This window comes from Protopterus annectens, chromosome 7.part0 (assembly GCF_019279795.1).
Source record: "Protopterus annectens isolate FY-2018-M chromosome 7.part0, PAN1.0, whole genome shotgun sequence".
NCBI lineage: Eukaryota > Metazoa > Chordata > Ceratodontiformes > Protopteridae > Protopterus > Protopterus annectens.
Genome location: NC_056739.1, coordinates 851,519,251 through 851,542,704, shown reverse-complemented (window position 1 = coordinate 851,542,704; position 23,454 = coordinate 851,519,251). Strand labels below are relative to the sequence as shown.

At 39.0% G+C, this 23,454-nt stretch overlaps 1 protein-coding gene across 2 annotated transcripts in view; it reads left to right on the top strand.

Moving 5' to 3' along the window:
- Window positions 1-23,454, top strand: part of IARS1 (isoleucyl-tRNA synthetase 1) — a 1,809,950-nt gene that overhangs the window by 1,484,014 nt on the left and 302,482 nt on the right. For both annotated transcript variants that reach the window (XM_044077404.1, XM_044077403.1), the window contains 2 exons: window positions 2,773-2,947; window positions 15,764-15,876. In XM_044077404.1, coding sequence (XP_043933339.1) covers window positions 2,773-2,947; window positions 15,764-15,876 — 288 coding nt within the window. The remainder of the gene's footprint in view (window positions 1-2,772; window positions 2,948-15,763; window positions 15,877-23,454) is intronic.

Here is a 23,454-nt window from a genome sequence, read left to right as displayed (position 1 = left end):
TTATTTATTTTAATCACCTCCGAGTACATACAGTTTATTTTTTCCTCTACGTTAACTGGAAGCCATCTTTTCAACCAAATCTGTAGCTTGTACTGCTTTTTGTTGAACATCTGCAGAATCCTTCCCGGACAGTGTTTTCTCTTCACCTCTTTTGGTTGATTTTCTTCTAGGCTTTCCAAGTATCTTCTTTGCTAGCATCCAGGCAGTGTGCTTACTAGCCAGTAACTGGATCCCCCCAAAACAAAATAGAATAAAGTTTAAATGGTACTCCTTGTTCTCAAGTTTCTCTTTTTATAGTTGGAGAGCTGAAGTTAAATTCTTGATCAGTGTGACATCTTGTTGTTATATCTGAGAAACTTAGTAATTTTAGCCTTCTCCGAGGATACAAAATATACGAAATAAATTAAAAACACAGATAATGATCAATTACATCCCGACATATGAGTTTTATGGGGTCATCCAAAACTTGAATTTCTTGGCGTATGGACAGAAAGACGTGAGGCAGATATTGGAATATATGTGGTGGAAGGTGGCAAATAAGTGCCATACTTATTTGAACAGGTGGAAAATTTTACAGCTGAATCAGTATCAAAAGATCCCTGCAGTGAAGATGTTCATTGTCCCTCTTATCCTGTGTGTGGATCAGGCTTATTGTACCAATAGAAAATGTTGGAAAACTGTGGAAAAGAAGCTGAAATCCTCTTGCTGTGGGGGACAAGTGTCAGTTGGAAGACGTTCCCATTACCTGTAGGTAAAGGAGGGTTAGACATGCCAGACTTGGAACTCTCCTTTAAGGAATTTCAGCTGAGGGGAGTTTATTTGTTGCTAATATAAGCATGTGAAGCAAAATGGTGAATGTTTTATTGTCCAGGTGTTGAACAAATTGCAGGTATTGCCGAATGGGGTGTAGGAAATGCTGAAAAGTCCTCCACTGACATATCAGAGTGGAGTGCACTTCCTGTGGTGGCCAAAAATATTTTTGATTACATGAGAAATTAGTACCCTAACTGAGATTGCTAATACCAATAGAACATGTTATTCTGCTCACAGAACGGGAGGTACAAAGTGCACCCTTTATGTGGATAAAGAATAGAGAACCTCGACTTTTGGAGTAGTTAAAAAAAAAAAAAAAGAAGAGGGAATCATGACATGGGAGAAAGTTCAGCATAATTTTGGGTTATCAGAGGAGGGACTAAAACTACATCAGGATTACAAAGGAGTATAAAGACATTTGAAAGGACCACACAGCAAGTCTGAATGTTTGAGTTAGTAAAACTGTTCTGGGATGCTAGATTAGACAGGGCAAATGAAAGAAGGCTGATAAGTAGGACATGTAAAGCACTTCAGGAAGCTTTCAATAAGTCAGATCTCAAGGATAGAGTGAAACGGGGGGGCCTTAACTATTGAATTTAAGGAAAATAATTGGTCTAGGATAGTCACTGTACTGAAGTATGACACCAGGTTCAGAACATTTAAAATATTTGCATGGAAATCTTGCACAGATACTTCTACATGCCAGAGAGGATTAATGGCATTTTCTCAAATGGTGAGTACTACTTGGAGGTGCAAGGAGAGGTACCTGGGCACATATTTTCCGGTAATGTGAGACATTGTAGACATTTAAACTGAAATTGATGGGCGTTATGAAACAATTGTTGATGCAAAATATTGCCTTTGCCAAAGAAATGGTGCTGTTGGAATGAGTAGCATAGTTTGAACTAAATGTGCGAAATTATTACTTACATTGATAATGATAGCGGCCAAAAAGTGCATCACAAAACTCTGGAAGACAGCATTAGTTCCACAAGAAAGCCAACTTATAAAAATTATGGAGGAAATTAGATTAATGGAAACGAATGCGAAAACTGATAAGATGTTGAAAGGCATAGCTCAAAAAAGGGCTGTCAGGGTTGCAGTGTTAGACAATATTCAGGAAGTGGGACAAGGGCAGGGTAGTAAACAAAAATGAGAAAGGTCAGGGCAGAATAAAAGTCACTGAGGAAAGCTGATAGGGTTTGTATAGTTTCTAACTTGTTTAATGTTAATGTCTTCCTTTAGTTAGTGTAAAGTTTACTATTTTGAGATTACTCTAATACTGATAGTGATATGAAACGAATATAACAAGATTGGTATAAAGTACAAGTGTTTTACTGTCCATACTACGGTTATAGATAAGCATAAATGAAATTGTTACCTCAGAAAGTAGACTATCCCGTATGTATAACAACACTAAAAGAGGGAGCAAGATCTCTATAAGGAATTTAGAACATAATTTTTTATATGAAAACTGGGCATTTTCTGAGGTATGTATAGCAGTGAAAGTTATTGTAGACATCCATCAAATATATTAAGCAATGCAGGAATAAATAAAGGATGTATATTTTTTAAACATTATTTACAGTTACATGGTCTTGAATTGTGTGCACGGTGGTTTGTTATGAAATTGTTGTTGCACATAGCCGTTTTATTTGGTGCATTTCCATAATGTATTTTTATTTGTTGCTGTTCTGTGTGTTTCAGTTCTGTTTTTGTTTTCATTCTTTGCCTTTCTACATTGTAGCAGAAACGAGCTCTTTACCATGGCTATGTAAGCCGTTCCTCCTAGAACCTATGAAAAAGTAGTACATTTTAGAAATATGTTGACAGCTTAAGTTACCATTTGTTATTGTGTTCTTAACATTTATTTCAGTAATTTTCATTGTTGCAGTGTAAAACAGAAATAAATCAAAAATGGAAGATTTATCCATTTTTTTTCCTTCTAAATCACTCCAGGAGCTTAATGTTCGTCAGCTTACAGTCTCAACAGATAAAGATAAATATGGAATCAGACTACGGGCAGAGCCGGACCACATGGTATTGGGAAAGCGCTTAAAGGGAGCCTTTAAATCTGTAATGGGAGCAATCAAGGAACTGACTAATGAACAGCTGGAAAACTTTCAGAGCACAGGTGAGCTAGAGTGTAAAGCTATTGCCTTAGGTTTGCATATTCTGTTTAGAGTTAAAAAATAAAGCAAAAACAAAAAATATGCCTTTTGTATTGACAGTCCTCTTCTGTGTTTTATGTATTTGATCAGCAGGATGATACACTGGTTAGTGCTGGTAACTCGGGTCTAGGTTTTGGAGTTTGATCTTGACCCTTAGTTACCATCTTTGTGGAACTTGTATTTTCTCCTCTTGTCTCTCTGGGTTCATGCAGAGTACTTTTCTAGTTTCCTTCCACATACAAATGTAGAGCTTAGGTTGATTGGCTACTCTTAAGTTGTTCATAAGTAAGTGCTAGACTAGCTGCCATTTTAATCATATCCAATTTCCTTTCAAAGGTAAGAATCAAACCCAGTACTTTGTGTCTGTGAGGTAAACACCTTTACTATTATACCATCCCCCAGTCCTTATAATACTGTATAGGTCAATAGTAGGCTATCTGCCCTTGTGGGCCATATTAAACCTACTTTACAATCCAGCAGCTTACAGGTACGGCAGGTGCAATGGCAAAATGTAGATAAAAACAACAAAAGGAGCCAGCACCAGACCAGACACATTAGCAAATCCTTTATTTGAGAAATACACTCTTTCTCAAATAAAGGATTTACTAATTTGTCTGGTCTGGTGCTGGCTACTTTTGTTGTCCATATTAAACCTAGCTAGTTTACCTTCCAAAGGTGAGAATAAAACCCTATGCCTTGTCTGTGAGGTACGTATCTTGATTATTATCATCCCTCTTAGACATGTGACATGAAGCTGTGACTGATTTTTTGCCATGGGCTGACCTGCTAGCCTAAAGTGCATCTTGCCTTTGTCTGCTTTCAAGGCCCTCTTTGCTGTGTAACTATTGGACTCTTTAGCTCAGAAGAGTTTTTCTTTCAGTCCTTGTGAACATGAATAGTACTAGTCACTGCAGGCCATAAAGGTGCATTCAGTCCTGTGTTTTCTTTTCTGCCAGCCTTGTTTTGGAGTTTCAGCCTAATGTTTGATAGAAAACTTCTATATTAAATGCATAAGATACTAAAACAGTGCTAGTGTTTCTGCAGTCATGATATCTGTACCTAGGACCTTTCAGTATCAATGTCTTCAATGTTTGAAAAAGAAACACAGTGTGAACATTGCTGTCATTACCAGCAGTTCATCTCATCCATCTTTGAATGTGGTGATTGAGGATGGTGTCTAGTGCAGGGATTAACTTGCAAGGTCCCTGTTACAATGCCAAGTCAATGCTGGCTCTGAAAATGAAGGCAGAAGTATTAGAGGCTAGACGTCTGACAAAACATTCTGCAAAAATCTACCAAAAAGAAGGTTTCACATTCTTCATGAGTTGCAAGCCCTCTGGCTAGTGAATTCTGTAGCTTGCACCTGTCACCAGCCAATAATGAAAGGATTTATTGTAGGTGCACTCCATGCATTCACCATGCAGTAGCTACATCTTGAGTTGTTAACACCCAGCTGCCTAGCATAGAGTGTCAGCAGCTTTTTCCCAGCATATTCATCTGACATGGGTGGGTTTTCCTCAAGGCCACAGTGAAAGTGCAGTGTTAGCACTCAGGATTGCAAGTTATTTTCTCCATGTCTTCCTGTAAGTTATGTTAAATATGCTGCTTGTGGGGTAAGTAGACTCTCTTTGGGCCCATAAAAACAGCCCATACATTAGGTGTGTGTGCAGTGTTTGTTGATTGGTGCAACTTCTTACTGGAACATATCTTTAGAGAATGCAAGTTGGCACTAGTGCCAGACCCTGTTCTGACCTTTTTTGTTGCAGCACCACCTTTTTCTGGTGTTCTTCTTAGTACCATCATCCCTGTTTCAAAACACCTAATGCTTGCCTGTTGTTAATTTGCTGCTCCAAGTACTGGTTAGGCCCAGATCAACTCCTACTGGATCGGGGAGGGGGGTAGAATAAGCTATTCCCTGTTCTAGGTCACCTCGGTTCTCCTTGCAGACCTTTCCCTCCAGCAGCCTGAAGAGAAACTTATAATTGGCAGGTGGTTTTGCCCTTCATGCTTGTACCAATAGGGCTATGACTTCTGTACTTTAGCAGTCACATTCCTGTCTCTTAGAATTGGTCATGAGACTTATTGCCAACAGCACAGGTGCTCTATGCATGCCTTGTGTAAAGTAGAGCAGCATCCTTAAGTTTACCAGAGCAGACTCCTGTCTGATTTCTACTGTACACAACAGGTTGAGATCCATTGTCCTATTGTACCACCTACTAAGGATTGTTAAAACTTTGGACATGATGAGCAGAAAGGTTTTCTCCTGTAAACCATGGGACTCTGGTTCAATGTTGTTTCATCCAAAAAACAAGCCTTCCTACTGCAGCAACACTTGGGGAAAATGTCAGATCTGTTTAAAACTGAGATCAGACAGGTTCTAAAAGAGATATTTGTCATGTTTTTACAGTGGTTCTTCATATGTCCTGTAGTAATGGTGACTGTACTGCCGCTATGGCTGTGACAGCAGGGTCAGGCAGGAGGTGGTACCACACAGTGCAGAACAAAGGAGTCCCCATATAGCCCTCAGATACTGATACAGCAGGTCACCAATGCCACATGTCCAGGAACACCTTCCACGTGCCCTGTGGCAGCAGGAATATCACCTTGTGGAGAGTTATAATCTGAAACTGGGTACTGCATGTGCTGATTGAATACCTAGGTCGGTCCAGAATGGAAAACCTAATATACCCCTTTCAGAACTGGGAAGAGGCAAGACTGGATCCCACACTGTTATGAATAAGGAGTGATTCTTCTGGAACTAAAACTAAGACTCTGTATCTACTGCCTTAATTTCAAAATTCATCTAAAAGACCATCTCAAGGACTTCTAGCTAAGCTGTTCCTCCTTTCCAGGATAACTGTAATACATACTAGCATATCCGTTACCACCACTTTCCCACATCTCTGTCAGCCCCCCAAAATATATGACATTAATAAACAGTGAAGACTTAATTGTAAATAAAATATATTTATAGTCTAAAATGCTTGTAACTGCTGCTGTACTCTGCTCTTACGCAAACACATCCACAAATAATGTCCATAATTAATTGTTGTGCCTATAAATTTATACCTTACTACCCTACCTTCTAAAGGATACATTATCCTAATGTAACCTGAATATCTTGTGTAACTCCCACTTTAATGCAGATATCTGTAATTTAGTTCATGTATTGCTATGTCGTTCACAATGCTGATGGCCTGCTTCCTCTTCACCAGGTCATGCACTAACTTTTAAAAAGGTTGGGAAGATGAAAACTTCCCCAGGAACAGGAAATCCAGGGAAAGGAAGTTTTGACTTCTCTCCCAAGGAAGGCAGTATAAGCCAAACCGTCCTGCACAAGCACACACTTCAGCCAACAAACCTAACCACAGAGTCAGCACAGTTCAATCTACAGTTGGTTAATGAATGCTTACCTTCGAAATTATCGACAGGGTCTTAACCCCTTCACCCTTGAGCCTAGACCTGGGGAGGGAGGAAAGCTATTGCAGCGGTTGCTTCACCTGGTTGGGGTGCCTTGGCAGGTACCATAAGTAGTTGAGGTCCTTGACCCCAGTTGGCAAGAGTAGTAGTTTTTTCTTGCCATCCCTATCCATAGCTTTAGAATTATAATTTGTGTCTGGTAATCAATTGTTTGGCCCCCAAGTCTTGTGCTAGAGCAAATAGAATCTTATAAGACTCAGCTTAGGGACGCCTGGTCAGGGGACTCCTATCACTCAGATGGAGATTGTAAAGGGTATCCATCTCCTTGGGTGAGGGGATTGCTATAGGACCAGAATCTGGGTGTTTCCAGGCTGCTGTATTTGTATCTTTTGTGATTTGTTCCAGAAGTAAGATGATCCAAGGCTGTTTCCACTGATACACATTCACATGTTTTTGGGAAAAATTTATTTGGACAAGGTGCCAGCCGTAGTACACCTTATTTGGCCTCAGACATTCTCCAGAAGAATCATCCATGGAGTAGCTGTAGGGTTGGGAAGACTCATCCTCATCTGTCTTGAGTTTGACATTCAGTTCCTCAGACTCCTCATATGTGCTTGAGTGAGAGGGAGTCCCTCAGCTCTCACCAGCTCTAGGAGTGAGCTCATGCTTGGCTTTGCAAGCTGTTGGGTGATAGTGATCTGGTGCCTATGAGAGTTTTGCAAAGGATGGTTCATGGACATGAGAGAGCTGTGTCTGCTTTGGTGCTGTCATTTAGCCATATTCCCTGAAGATGCCTTTTTAAACCAGAAATTCAGGGTGCCACCATTTTATTTCATTTTTTATTTTATTTTTTTATTTTACATTTGTTAACTGGGAAAGTCTGACTGGACAACAGGTCCTTTTTCAGCAGAGGCCCTGGGAGAAAAGCTCCACATACAATACTATTCAGAATATGTTATACACATTGATTAATATTAAAATACTGATTTAAACTGTTAAAGTGCAGTTTAAAATACACATAAATGACATTAATTACCTTTAGTCTTGAGTCAAGAATAACTCTTCAGGATTTGCAAAACATTTTCTTTTTATTTAAATCCACATACGTCAGTGCTGGGAGACTATCTACAAAATTTAAAATCAGTCTGACTAAGTCGCAAAAATACGCACACTTTATTTAATTTCTTATCAGTAACATGCATGTGGAATACTGACGTGGTCAAATAGGATTTCTGCAGACCCTTGTGCTTCTTGCTTAATGCTGCACTTAAACAATCATGTTTTTTGGTACCAATAATGTTTTAGAAAAGTACAAGGCCTCCTGGTTGTTAAGCAGTCTTGTTTTCTGACCTTGTGCATTTTAGTACCAGTACATTCTAACTCCCCAACATTTCTTGTAACTATCTATCCCAGCCTGGGAAGGTCAGAGCTTGCATATTATAGTGTGTTCCTTCTTGCTTTCAGAAACCAGTCTATGTAACATCCCTGAACTCTTTCCTTCAGCACTTTTTTTTTTTTTTTTTTTTTTTTTTTTACAATCAGTCATCTGTTAATACACTTGCAGCTTGATATTAGAATGCAGTTGTGAAACACTCAGAACTACAATAAGTAATTGCGATTTGCATAACTATACATCTATACTACATATTTTAACATGAACAAATATTAAATAATTCAAACATGTTTGTGAAGAAATTGTAAGTTAATATGCATTTTTTGAAAAATAAATCATGAGAGATACATTTTTCTCTAACAAAATATTGACAAATTCCTTGGCAGTAGACAAGTTGGTGAACATAGTTTGGTATTAATGCATATCTCAGTAGTCAGGTTGTAAAACATGACCCATATGAGCTTTAGCTAAGTATTACATTTTATATGCTGTAGTTTCAGTATAAAGACAGTTTACATAAGTTATGATGTATGCTCAGCTCATAGTGAATCAAAGTTTGAAAAGGAATTGGATGATCATCACAAAAGGGTTCTCCTCTAGAAAAAAAGGAGGTCATTGTTCCTCTCTACTCATCCCTCATCAGACCCATTATAGAGTACAATGCCCCATTTGGCATGTATCTCACAAGGCCACAGAAATACCTCACTAAGATTCCATGCGCAGACATCTCAGAAAACTCTAGCTCTACTCCGTCGCATATCGCCTACTCAGAGGCGATCTCTGCCTAACATACAAAGCTGTGTCAAACCCAGAGCTGTTGGACATGCTATACTTAAAGAAATCCCAGTCTCTCCGAAACACACGCTCCAGGGACCTAAACCTTGTCACCACAATAAACAGAACATGCTAGAGGGATAGATTCCTGTTCCAGAGACTTTCCATACTCTGGAACAAACTACCCATTCATGTCAAGCAAAGCTCCTCATTGGCCCTCTTTAAGGAAAAATCTTGACTACTGGATAGGAAATTGAAAATTCACCCCGGGGATCACTTCTGGGGCACTGCTCGACAGGGGCGCAGGAAAATAATTTTCTTGGGTGGTGTAAGCCAAAGAACATTTTTGGCTAGGCTTATATATGCCCCAGGGCCGATAGCCTAGTACCTACCTATGAACCTATGACCTGGTTAATAGGTTTTGAAGAAGTAGTCAAAGGAGGGGAGGGGAGGTGAGGTGTGACAGCATTAGCAGGACTGTTGAGGAAGTGAGCGGTGACAGGATTTGAAAGGTAGGTAGGTGATGGAAAGGAAAATTAGAGAGAGAAAAACAAGGGTTTTAAAAGTTATCTGGGGTTATCGCATTTACAGATACAAGAATTTAGCAGATGTGATTTTAAGGCTGATTTGAAGGAGGTACAGGAAGTTATGGTTATGATATTGGGGGGAAGTCTGTTCCATTGTTTGCAATTATATTGCTGTAGAGGGATTCACCTGCAGAGTTATTGGCTTTAGATACTTGTAGTAGAGGTTTGTAGTTGGTTCTAAGGACTGTAGTGTTGGTGCAAGGGTGTAGCATGTTTTGAAGGGGATGGTATTTTGACTGGGGAGTAAAGCATGTTATGGGCTAGTGTGAGTTGATTATATAGTAGGAGGTTGGGAAGTTCTAGCCAGGAAAGCTGTTTGAGAGGAATGCAGTGATGTATTCTAACAGGTGAATTAGTTGTGAATTTGGCTATTTTATTGTAGCAAGCTTGCAGCTTGGCTAGTTTTAATTTTCTAATGTTGGTGAGAATAGGGGAGGCATAGCGCAAGGATGAGATGAGTATGAGCTATAGTGGCCCTGGTGCTATCTGTGAGGAATTGCTTTTATCTATATAAGAGACCTAGCTTTTTGTGTACTTTTTTAATAGTTAGGGATATATGTATGTCGAATTTCATGTTTCTGTCTATTTCTACCAATAGCAGTTTGGTGTGGCTGACTGGAGAAATGACTGTACTGTTAGTGGAGGTGATGTTAAATGTTGGGTTACATGTTGTGTACTGTATGGATGGAAAGATAAGGAGTTTAGTTTTGTTGGGATTTAATATTAGTTATGAGTCTGTAAGCCAGTTTTCTACAGAGAGAAGGGAGGCTTGAGTTAGTTGTTGCAGTTCAAGGAGGGAGGAAGAGGCATATATAAGTGTAGAGTCATCTGCATATTGGATGACTGAGGCCTGTAGTGTGGCTGTATGAAGTTTGTTAGTAAATAAAGAAAACTGCAGGGGTCCCAGGATGGAACTTTGTGGGACTCCTAGAGAAACAGGTAGTAGAGGTAAGAGTTCAAGATGCCATCTAAACAGCCTGCTTTCTGTCAGTCAGTTAAGTAGCTTCTGAACCAGAAGATAGTGGAGTAGCTAAGATTTAGTTATGAAAGAGTGTTGATTAGTCTGTCATGATTGACCATGTCAAATGCTTTGGAGAGATCGAGAAAAATAGCTGAGACAAATTATCCGTTATTTCTAAGGGTGAATGATGTAAGGGCGGTAGTCGTGCTGTGGGAAGGTCTAAAACAGTGTTGGGTTGTGGTAAGTAGATTATTGGAGTTAAGGTGGGTCATAATTTGAGTATGGATGCATTTTTCCAGGATTTGGGAGATGGGAGATAAAGTAGCAACCAGGCGGTAATTGGTAAATTCTTTGGAATTGCCCCTTTATGTAGTGGAGTAATGTGTGAGATTTTCTAGAGTTGGGGGACTAGGTTTTCTTTAATAGAGCAGTTTATAAGTATTGCTACTGGATATGCAATTGCCTCAGTAGCTATTTTTAAGTATTCAGCAGGTAGTTTATCGGCAGAGAGGGATATTGGTTTTAGTTTACTAAGTAGTTTTCTGATTGTTGGTGTAGAAAGAGTTTGTAGTGTGAAAAGCTGTTCTGTAGTGTTATTAGGTAACTTACTCTTTGTGGACCAGTTTTGTGAGTTAGCCAGGGCTAGGATGGATACTGTAAAATATTTGTTGAATTGGGTTGCTATATTGGTGGGGGTGCTAGTTTTTACTGGGTTTAATACTTTGTTGATGGCTGTCCAAAATTTCTTAGGATTGTTTTGGTGTCTAATTTGTGTGTCATGATAATAGTTTATTTTGTCATGTTTGATCAATTGTTTTGTCAGATTTCTAAGTTCTAAGTATTTTTGTTTAGCAGCAGGGGTATTTATTTTATGCCAGTTTGACCAGGCTTTCTCCCCGTTTTTTAGTTGGGATTTAGTCTCCTTGGTTAACCATGGGGCATAGTTGGCTTTAATTCTGATGGTTCTGGGGGGAGTCATGATAGTTTAGAATTTCAAGGAAGGTGGAAATAGCCTCATCTAGGTTTAAGGTATGTAGGGGGGAACCAGTTGCATCTTTTCAGTGCTGTTATAAAGTTACTGGAGTTGAAGGTTTTTTGTTGCAAATTTCACGGTATAAGGTGGGTTTGGTTACATTTGTTCATTGGCTGGTTAGGATGGTTAGAGAGTGATTGTATAGGCTGTCTAATAAGCAGCCTGAATGGGTAATTTGGTTAGGTTTATTAGTTAGCATCCAGTCAAGGATTGAATGCTGTAGATTTTTTTGTCAGTTCTGGTTGTAGACTAGATTAATTGGGTAAAACCGTGAAGTTTAATAAAGTTAGTGGGATTATTGGATTTACAAGTTAGCCAGTCAGTATTAAAATCACCAGTTATCATAGTTTCTTGGGGGAGAGTGTTTGAGGCCGAATGTAGTAGATTTTCTAAGAAGTCTATGTTATCACCTGGCGGAATGTAGCAGCCAATTAAGTTGATTTTGTTTTGTTAATGTGTAGTTTGGAATATATAATTTCTTCTGTTCCTGATGCTGGTAATTGATAGATCCTAATTTTCTATGTTTAGGTGGTCTTTGAATAAGATAGCAATGCCACCACATTTTTTTGATATACAATCTTTATGTAGGAGGTTATAGCCTGGAGGAATTATTTCACTATTAGATGTGTCAGGTTTTAGCCAGGTTTCTGTGAGCAGAACTGTCTGGAGAGTACAATGGGATATTAGCATGTAGGTCTGGGATTTTATTTTTGATGCTTCTAATATTAATGTTTAGTATTAGGAGGTCATTGGCTTTATTGAGTAGTTGGGGAGATGTGTTTCCTGAATGTAGTGTAGTTGTGTGGATTGTGGGCTTGGGTGGGCCAGGGTTAGGGTTATGTCTCCACATAGTGCTAGATTAGAGGTAGTTTGTACTGTAAGATGAATTAGTCTAATGAACAAAATGTTTTATTTTTATGGATGGTTTATTGCTTTTTTGTATAATTAAAGGGTATATTGAGGATGTGTATTTTGAGAGCTGTTTGAAAGATAGAGAGTAGTATGTGTAGGTTTAAAGGCGAGTGTGTATTAGGATTAGTGTTGGTAGTGGCGTGATGAGGTAGTATTGTGGGTGTAGTGTGGGAGTAAGACGTAATGTGTGCAAATAGAGTAAGTGTTATAATGATGGTTGTGTGAGTAAGGTGCATGTTGAGGTAGCGGTTAGTGCGGATTTGAGGAGTCTGTAGCTATGTGAGATTTTCTGAGTGTTAGTAGTTATGTAAGTGATTACAAGTGGGTTTATTAATTGGGAAGGTAAGGTGGATGTGTGGGAGAAAAGCCTGTCATTGCTGGTAGGTATAGTATTACTTTTAGGTAGAAGGAGCAAAAGTGAAATATTTTTGGTGAGGAATAATAGTTAATTGGTAGAGGTTATGGATTGGAAAATTGGGTGTGAGTTATTTGATAATTGGGATGTAGTGGTTGTGGTTTTTAGCTGTAAATGTAATGGAAGTGAGGGTGGGTGGGAATGGGGGTAGGGTAGCAGAGTGAGCCTGAACATAGCTAGGGCGAATGGAGCGGGGCTACACCTGGCCACAGTGAGCTGTATCTACAAAAAAAAATTATGAGCACAGGACTGCAGCAGGTTTGTACCAGTATTGGGTATTAAACATTGCACCAATCTGCACATTGATGTAAAGTATGCTGCAATAATTAAATGGTTTGGAGGGGGATTAGAATGTCTGAGTGTGGGCTATGGGGGGTGGAGGGGGTATTTTTGTCTTAAGATAGCTGTTAGGCTGATTTCAAAAGGAGAGCCAAATCACACTGTATGGTAATCAGGTAGTAAAATTGAAGAATGTAAGTAAGTGGCTGCAAAGGGGAGGCTAGCAGAAAGGGTGTGCGTGCTCACCACTGTAGCACAGTGCTGTTTACTTAATTATTTGAAATTGAATGCATATATTTAGCTTAAAACAGTGATTAGTTGGATGGACGCTGGGCACTTTCTTTCAGTTTTCCTGTATTAAAAGGGTCTGCAGTTCTTTAGTCAGGCAGGGAGCGATGTCCTGTCCGAGTTAACTTAAAGAGAAAGGAGTGGGAGATATTCAGAGTAGTGTATATTGCAGAGATAGCGAAAGAGAGTAGCCTTGAAAATATACGCTTTTAGCCAGGTGTTACAGGAACTCTTGATACGGCTCAGCAGTAGCTAAAAAAAGTTAAAAGAACCGCATTGTGCAATATATATAATTGGCTTCAGTAATCAGTCTACTATCATATTTAACTACCAGTAGTTATATTGCTTTGCAGTGTATACTTGTTTATATTAGTAGCATCAAGCTGTATGCAAAAACAGACTGTGCATTTACTTCAAACAATTATCACTAACAGCAAGCTAACAGACTGAGTTTACTTCAAGCATTTCCTTACTAGCACATGCATAGCTGAATAAAGCAGTTAGTTCACAGCTATATCAATCAGAAAGCACGTGAGGTCTGTCAGCTAGGTCGACAAATGTATCAGAACACTTTGTCGTGCAATTTAACTTAGGCTGCAGTCAGTAATTAATCAATAAACATTAAACAGTGCTTTTATGTATAAGCAACAAAAACAGTATTTTGATTGATACAGTCACGTACACTTACAGGAGTTTCAGCAGTTAAGTAAAAAGTGGTGAGCGAATACTATGCTGTTTCTCTGAGGCTGATTCAGGGGAAAGTGTCTCTTTAAAAATGGTACCAACCAGAATATGCCAGCTATATCAGTTACGCAGGTTATATTAAAGGGGGCAGGGCAGATAATTAAGTTTCGCTCCACTGTCAGGAGTGTGATAGTCCTCATAGAATTGTGTGTCTGTGTACAGGGGGGTGGAGAAAAGCCCATTGATAATATTTACACATGGCCACATTGAGTTGTATCTACTAAAAAAATAAATCCACAGTGTGTTGTATCTACTAAAAAAAAACAATCTGTGAGCACAGGACTGCAGCAGGTTTGTACCAGTATGGATCTTAAACATTACAGCAACCTGTGCTTTAATTGAAAGTATGCTACAATAATTAAATGGTTTGGAGGGTAGTTTAGAATGTCTTTGTCTGGGCTATGGAGGGGTGGAGGGGGGAGTTTAGTATTAAGATAGGTGTTCGACTAATTTCAGAAGGAGAGCCGAATCACACTGTATGGTAATCTGGGAATGAGGTAGTATAATTAATGTAAGTAAGTGGCTGGGAAGGAAATGCTAGCAGAAAGGGTGTGCGCGCTCACCACTGTAGCGTACTGCTGGTTACTTAATTATTTGAAATTGAATGCATACATTTAGCTTAAAACAGTGATTATTTGGATGGAAGCTGGGCACTTTCTTTCGGTTTTCCTGTATTAAAAGGGGCCGCAGTTCTTTAGGCAGGCAGAGAGTGATGTCCTGTCCGAGTTAAACTTACAGGAGGTTCGGCAGTTAATTAAAAAGTGGTGAGCGAATGCTACGCTGTTTATCCGAGGCTGACTCAGGGGAAAGTGTCTTTTTAGCCAGACTTATGATGTGTTGTCACTGAGCTATGATCCCTGGTAAACTAATAAATTAGATCCCTTAGCCTGTGCCAGCACTTGCTTAATTTGTTGAAAGGCCGTGGTTCCAGGGGTCTTTAGTTTAGTATAGCTAATCTATAAATAGGTGATACTAATCCCAAGACCTGGCTAATCAGCTGGTGAGTAGGTGGTGCCTGCTGCTAGGAGTGCTTACCATGTGAGGAAGGAATTATGGGGTATATGTCTGATGGGCCCTTAATTATCTACTGAATAGAAGAAGGGATGCAGTGATTCCTCTGTAATTGAGGATGAGGTGAACATCTGTAGAGACCAGATGATTATTCCAGTGATAAATTTAACCAAGATGGCTAAGCAATGACCTACCACCTAAGTCGTGGTCCTTTTGACAGGGATCCACCTTAGAGTTGGTGCTCTTCAAGCAGTTGTCTTGCTGATCCCCATATAAAGGATTGTCAACTGCAGCCATTTTGTGATAATAAGATAGGCCAGGAGCTTCTCTGTCAGCAAACAGCAGGGGTGAACTGCTCTCAGTTATTGCAATACTGTTGCCCTATTCTCCCCGAGACAGAACAGGCAGTGCTAGTTTGGCCCTTTGTAATTTGACAGCCACACACACTAAATGGATTTGTTTTTAGGCATCAAAAGTAAGAATATTTTCAACAACTTGCATCAAGACCAGACAGAGAGACAAATTAGGTGAGCAACACTGCCAAGGACCTAGGGGGCTCAGGGGGTAAATGCATTTATTTTAGCTATCTTAAGATGTCATGACATGAACCCAGCACATGATGTGAGCACTCCTTAGTTTCAGGTGCTTTGAATAAAAAAGTGCCAGATTGTGCCTGGTGGAGAGAGGATGAATCCATTCTTCGACTATGAATGGGTCTACAGTGTTAAAATATCAGTTTTGTTGGTAGAAGTTTCTTGGTAATGCTGAACTTTCCAGAAATATTCATCTTGATGTCCTTAAGCTGCTGTTTATGTATGCCTGTTAAAATGTATGCAGTGGTAGTAATGATTGTGGTGATTATGCATGTGTGTTTTGCATCAGATAAGCCTTTTGTGCAGTATTTGCTGCATCAAAAACTTGCACTTTTTCAGCTGCATTGAAGTACTCTATTTTAATTGCAGGTAGCATTGTTGTTGAAGGACATGAATTGCATGAAGAAGACTTGCGTCTTATGTACACTTTTGATCAGAATCATGGAACAGCCAGTCAGTACGAGGCACATTCTGATGCTCAGGTGCAAATTTAGTATTTTTCATTCATTTGAAATGTGATTTTTCAGTCTTGGGCAGATTGTCTTTACTTTTTGAACATCCTTCCAGCAGCTGGCACTGACATTTATCCGCTTGTTTGTAATAGGTTCTTGCTGCGTGGTTTGATTTTTCTTTCCTTGACCTCTTCCAAGGATCTCCCCGTGAGAGGGTCAAGTCCTAGCATGCTGCTCTTTTTTTTTTGTTGTCAGTGAAACAGATTATATGAGGTATTTATTTTCACAGAAATTTAGTTTCATGATTTCCTCATTAAACATTGACAGGTTTCTTGTTTTCAAGAGTGTCCATGCTGTTTGAAAGTGTTCCAGCAGGGCAGATGGTGAATGTGCCTCAACTGTCATTTTAGCCATGATTTCCTGGAAGCCTTTACTCCCTTTTTGAAATGAATCCTTTTATGCATTCAGGTTTAAGAAACTAGGTATTCAAGTCACTGGTCAGCTGGAAAGGATTCTTCACAGGGGGTAAAGTTACATCCATGTACTTCTGCTTTATCAGAGAAGGACGGCTCTAGAGTTGTGGTGTTGACCATTAATGGAAAACTGAACGTTCTTTTGAGTCTAGATGAAAATGACTTCAGCATTCCCACTGGTTACTCTAATATTTCATTTTCAGTGTTCAGGTAGTAATGACATGGCTGTACATAGTTGGAAAGTGTGAATACTTTGTCTCATCAGCAGGCAGTTGTCATTCAGAAGCACCTTAATGTTTGCTGTGCATGTAGAGATCTTTCAGTACAGCACATTTAGTTGGTCTTTCCTCAGTCAGCATCTTTGCCATAGCTTCAACCTTGGAAAAGGACTCCCTCCAAAAACACAGACTTACGCTGTTTTTTCTGCTTGGTGGACTAATTTCTGGTGGTTTACATCAAGATTACCTAATGCTTGTGCTACCACAGACTTTGCTTTAACTACAGTTACAAAGCCTTAGCAGTGGCTGGGAAATATCCTTTCACAGAGGTGATTCTAGTAACTGTGTTAAAGGCCATGCTTTGTCCCTTCAGAGATCACCAAGAAGCTCAGGAATCTGGACTACAAAACTGGTTAATGCCTGCTTTATGGTGCACCTTCTGGAACGTTGAGCAGAAATGTTGCTAACAGTACCCCTGGCCCAGCTCCTTAAGTTGGTCTTACAGCAGACAATTTTCTGCTAGTAGATGGCATGATCACTTTTACCTGTTTGATCAGTGGGTTTCTGACTTATGGCATAGTGACAGGCTTTTCTTCCCATCTTGAACACATTCCCTGATTATGGACTTGCCAGTATATGAGTAGGGAACCCACTTAAGGTGGGGCATGATCCAGGCCTATTGTAGACCATTAGAAAAGTGTTTCCACAAGCCAGTTAAGAGACTTGTCAGTGCCTATAGAGCAGAGGCTGTCTGTCTGATAAAGCCTTGCTGCCTGTACTGGAGGTAAAGATGGTTTCTGCAAGTGTGAGAACGCATTAACCTTGAAAAACAAATGCCATTTATGTCCTGTTCTTATACGGATCTCCTCTCCAAAGTTTAGAAATGGGCTGAGCTGCAGAGTTTTTTTTGTTTTGTTTTATAACTCTTACTCTTTCCTCTGGTCAGTGTAACCCTTCGTAAATGAGGAAGGTCATTCATGTCCCAACTTTGCCTTGTTAACTCTATAGGGTCACTGTTGTGATATCCTGTTCTTGTCTGTCTGTGCAGTGATGCACTTCACAACCTTTTTTACCAGAATAAACAAAGCATTGAGTAAATCACTTGAGACATTGCTTTGGAGAACTTATCTAGTAACTACTTGTCAGCCTATGAACAACAAGACAAAATCAGGAATGATTGAAAACAAGTCAGAACATATAAAAGTTTGAAACTCAAATGACTAAAAGTCATCACTGTTAATTCATAATGCTGATGGGATAAAGTCAAGCATGGTTTGCTTTTACTACGAGGTGATACAAACTTGATGTAGGCAAAATTTTGTAGTAGTTGCTATGGGGGTGCAGGGGACCTGTTCCCCTGCTTTAATTATGTTTTATTGTGCAGTTTAGTAGTGATGTTTTTCAGTCATTTGAGCTTTGAATTTGCACTTGTCAGTCTTTTGCTTTCATCTATTGTGATTCAGTCTTTTGTTCCTCAATCTTGTACAGAATGGTCTTCTTTCCATGTCTTACATACTCAAAGAAGCCTTAATTGCAGCCTGGAAGAGGCCCAGAAGGGTACCTTCTCTCCTTAAAATAGACTAAATGTATATATCCCTCACTTTCTTCTCCCTTTTGGTTAGCCACCCCTTGGCCTCCTCAGTATTTTTAGCATGATATGAGGGAGGCTGAAAAAGTACTAAACCCTTGAGTGATTTGTTTTCAGTTAATGAAACATAAGCATGATTATTTGGTGTTCAAAGGTCTTTTTTGGTTTCATCCTGAGGATGTAAATTAGCATTTCTGTCACTTATGACAATATACTCGTGTATTTTTAAAGTCCCTAAACCTCAGGTTAATTCATTGGGAGATAGAGGTACAGGCAGTGCTTAAAGCTTTGGATTCTTTTCAGCATTTCATGATTGTTGAACTCCTCCAAAGACAGGTAATACATGTACAGTCACTCAATCATTTGATCTCCATGGAGGTCTTTTGTACCGTGTGCTTGTTACCCTCCCATCACTTGTGTATATTTGGACTACATCTTTATACAGCATTTGAAAAAGGAGTTTCCTGTAGATCAGGTATATAGTTTTATATTCTTACTTTGGATGTGCTAATTTTTCATGAAGGTCAAAATGAGGAGTGCAGACAGTAGACAGTACACACTAACCTGTCATGTGATACCATAACATGCACCAACCTAAAGTCTGTGGTCCCAAACATGGGTGCTTGGAAAAGTGCCGAACTGTGCAGAGTTGATGTAAAAAAAAAAATGTTCAAAATTTACCCACTGCAGAAGGCCATGTTAGAGAGAAACTGATATTATAGCGCAAATTTATTATTTCCTTATGGATGTTACTTCAGCCATAGGGATCCTTTACGTTGGAACTTCTGTGGTGTGATTGTCTGTGCAAGTTTTAAGGGCTGACGGTGCTTGGCATTCCTTGGTGGATCTTTGATTGTGTTTCTCTTTTCATTGCAGTTTGCCCTTTTTTTTTGTCTGAAGCTCCTCTGGGGGACATGAGTGACCTCTGCTTGCTCTTGCTGTGATATGTGACTTACTACATTATGTGAAACTGCATCTAGTTCTTGAGCCTTATTGTTCTTTTGTACCATTTGCACATTTAGGATCTTGATCATTATGTTTATCATGGAGACGTTCCTAGATTGCAGTCTTAAAGTACTGAAACTTTCAAGTTTTTGAGCCCCTCAGTAATGATTTAGAACCTACACTGCCATCCTGTCTCTCTCGCTAATACTTGAGAGAGGAGTACAACATGTAGCACTACCATACGTTCTAGTAATTTTATGCAAAAGCTAAAAGAGTTGAACTGGCACCATAAAAACGTTTGAATGTCACAGGCTTGATATTAATTTATTCTTTGAGGTCTCCCAACTTTGGGAAAGAGTCCTGCCATTTTTCCAGAGGGTGTTCAACCTTGGTGTGAGAATGTATGTAATTTTGGGTATACCATACTCATGAGAGGGTGCAGGCAATGTTTTCCATCTGCAGTTTATTGCATTTTTATTGGTTGACTTTCCAAAGCTTGACTTATTAATTTCACAGGGTCAGTTACCTGGTGTTTACATTATCCACAAAACAAGTTGGTTGCTATTGCTGTGGAAAGGGAAAGCTACATGCCCTGTTCAGTAGCTAGACAATAGAGGTGGCGATGAGAAGCACCCAGTACAATCATCAGTAGTAAGGTCACGCATAAAACCCCATGCCATTGTCGGAGCACTTTGTGTTTGTTAAAGTGGTGATCAGCTTATTGGTCACATCCTCCAGAGAAAAATCTGTTTAATATCTTTCTCGTCATTTGTCATGACCTCACCCTTGTATATTGAGGACTCAAGTTCAAACCTGTTTCCATTTAGCATGAAGATGAGAGACATGGGAGGAGGAGCACTCCCTAGTAATGATGTGGCTGGGTAGATCCTTGCAATTAAGCACTGCCCAGCTCTCATTTAATTGTTACAGTTAAGTATGTGACAGACTTTGATCCTAGAGAGCAGTCCCTAGCATCACCTGGCATGAACTCATTAGTGGTGTTCAAGACAAAGGTCTTCTGTCTCCAGGCCTGCTGTTTTGCTCACCAGGACTAACTGTTAAAACATGAGGAGGCTTTGCAGGTCACCTTGTGCTATCAAAGTTTACAGGGAAGTTGATAGGCTCCAAGTAGTTGACAGAAATCTGATGGGACCTGTCCAAACACCACATAACACATTTATCATCAAGATTTTTATCTTTCTGCTTCCAGGAAGGCAGAAATCTGATGAAAGCCCCCTGCCAAGATTCTTGTTATGCATCCTAAAGCAGGTTTATGATTTGGTTAGTCCAGCATAAGACCTAGGAGTTGCAACTTTTTCTTGACTTGTAGACTAGCAGAGTCTAAGGACTTGGGCATTGTAGAAAAGAGTTTCCTCTTCTTAAATGATAATAGCTAGGGATGCACATTTGCCTTTACCTTTACAGATTCCATATGTATTTGTCCCTGGTTATGGGTTCATGGAGGAGCTAGTGATGACCCCTCACTCATCCATCACTTATACATTGGGCTACTGTAGAATTGCTGTGACAATGACTATGAAAATTCTATTGCTAGGGTAGGAGGCTTAAGCATGTGCCTGCACAAGATGGTATGGCTGAGGCTGTCCTGCCTTATGGAAAAGCTCAGTCTGTTGTGCATGCTCCATTTAAAGAGCTCCCTTAGAGGACCTGGTAGATTGCTTGTAGAGTGGAAACAAGTCCTCGTCATTGCTGACGTCCTTTGTGAGCTAAAATTGGTGACCCTGGGTAGGTTGGTATGATCTAGGTTTCCTTTCTTTTTCATTTTGGTATTGCTGTGGGGCACACATCTTACACTGGCATGTATTGTGTTGTCATGGAATGCTGAAAGCCAAAACAGTATATATATATATATATATATATATATATATATATATATATATATATATATGTGTGTGTGTGTGTGTGTGTGAAGATGTCAATAGTATCTGCAAAAAATTCAAAGACGCATCCCTTAGCTGTGTACATTGATTACCACACTAAAGATATTATTAGTAGGACCACACATTTGATAAAAGATTCCTGGGAATTCCTTAGTAAAATCAATGACAACTTATGGAAAGAAGACTGTATGTTCTTGACCACTGATGTTAGAGATCTTTTTGCATGCATTCCAAGAAGTGAAGGAAATGAGTATTTCGGTGATAGCTTGACCAAGTTTTCCACTTTATCCAGGGATAAAATAATTTTAATTCTGGAACTTATGGAAGTAGTTTTAGATTCAAACTATATCCATTTTCAAGGAGAATATTACCAACAAATCAGCGGAGTAGCAATGGGTTCGGCTTGCGCACTCGTGTTCGCTAATTTAGTTCTGCTTGAATGGAAAAATAGATATGTGCTTAGTTGTCCCTTTTCAAATATTGGACTATATTTAAGATTTTTGGATGACATTTTTGTCTTATGGTATGGAACAACAGATGGCATAAATAATTTCATGTCTTATTTGAACTCATGTACATCTTTTTTAAAATTTACACACTTTTGTAACAATGTGAGTATAAATTCTTTAGATGTCACTATTTGTAAAACCCTTAAAGGTTTTAAGTCCAATATTTATAGAAAAAAAACATGGTGTAATAGTTATTTACATTATTCAAGCAATCATCCTACTTCACAAAAGAAAAATATAATTAAGGGTCAGGCAGTGAAGATCGCAAGAATGACCTCTGAATATGGGGGTCTCAGAGGTGCTTTAACTACTCTTGGTAATATGTTTGTTGAAAGGGGTTACCCCATTAATACGATTAAGGATGTATTAAATGAGGTATATTCAGGGTGGGGTGTTAAATATAAGGCCCTTTTGGGACAACCATTAATGGGTAGTGCTGAGGTGATAGAAAGAAAAAACTTTAAAGGTTCTTGTATTATAGAATAGGACACTTTTCAGACGTGCTTACACAAACTTTGAGTTCACATTGGAATATATTCAAAACTAATAAAGAAGTATTTAATGTGGTTGGAAACAAACCTGTATTTACATATAAAGTTGGTAGAAATTTTAAAAGGACATTTGAGCATACTAAGACAAGCTCTAAAATATTCAAAGCAACTACTGCCTGTGGAAACTGTAACATGTGTTCCATGATTTTTAGTGAACCTACAATAAAGTTAAATAATGGATTAAATAGTTTGGTTAAGTTCTGCAAAGGGAATTGTAAAACTAAAATGGTTGCTTATTTAGCTCTATGTAAGTCATGTTATGCATTTTACATAGGGAAAATGGAAAGGTCTTTAAAAGAACGTATGTATGAACATCAATACGACATCAAAACAGGCAAAGTTGCCAGTGCTTTGTATAAGCATAGTTTAACATGTCCTTTGTTTAATGGTTACAGGTTTGGCATTATTGATTTAGTAAAAGTAAATAATTTTAGGGGAAGGGGTAATTTTAAAACTTTTATGCTTAATTTAGAGCTTAAATGACAACTTAGGCTGAGGGCGAATATACCACCAGGTCTAAATGAGAGTACATAAGCATTAAATCTATTTTAATAGAGCTGAATGTGTCTGATAAAGAACAGCATGCAAGACATGTTTAATTTTATATAATGTTTTTAAATACTAAGTTGGTTGTTTATTATATTGATATTTTTAAGTAGAAAGCAAGTTGTTTGCAATTTAAACATGTAATATATTATTTTTCTTATTGAGAACAGATGTTTAGAATATCTCTTTAAAAATTTATTGGAAAGGTTCATTGGTGAATTGACTGGTAATTATTGTATTAGAAAACTTGTATATAACTAAATTTTTGGCACCAGTGCTTTCATCTGAAGAAGTCTGTGTCTCAGACGGAAGTGCTCATTTATTTGCTTTTTAAGTTATTAAAAATCGACTGTTGCACTTTATTTGTGGTACTGGACTCCTTTTCATTGTTTAATTTGGTATCGGTCGTTTTTCGGTTGACTATATAGAAGGTCTTTCTAACCACTCTGGCAACTTGATTATCAAAGGAGAGATTACTATCTATCTTGGTCCCCAAATCTCTAATTACTTCTTCCGTACTTAATGGATTACCACCTATGTGGTAATTTGTGGGCACCTTGTTGTTCCCAAAGGGGGATGACTATGCACTTTTTAGCATTTAGCTTGAGGCTGTGGCTATGGCACAAAGCATCCGTCTCTGTGAGACCCTTTTGGAGGATGCTTGTGTCGGCTGGAGATTCGATTATGGCCCCCAGTTTGCAGTTATCTGCGAACTTTGTCAGCCATAATCCCCCTATGTTAGCCTGAACCTCAGAGAAGTATATACCGAACAAGGGAGGTCCCAGAACTGAGCCCTGTGGGACGCCACTTGTAACTGGTTTGGATTCGGACATGGCACCTGTGATTCTGACCATGTGGGTTCTATCCCCGAGCCAGT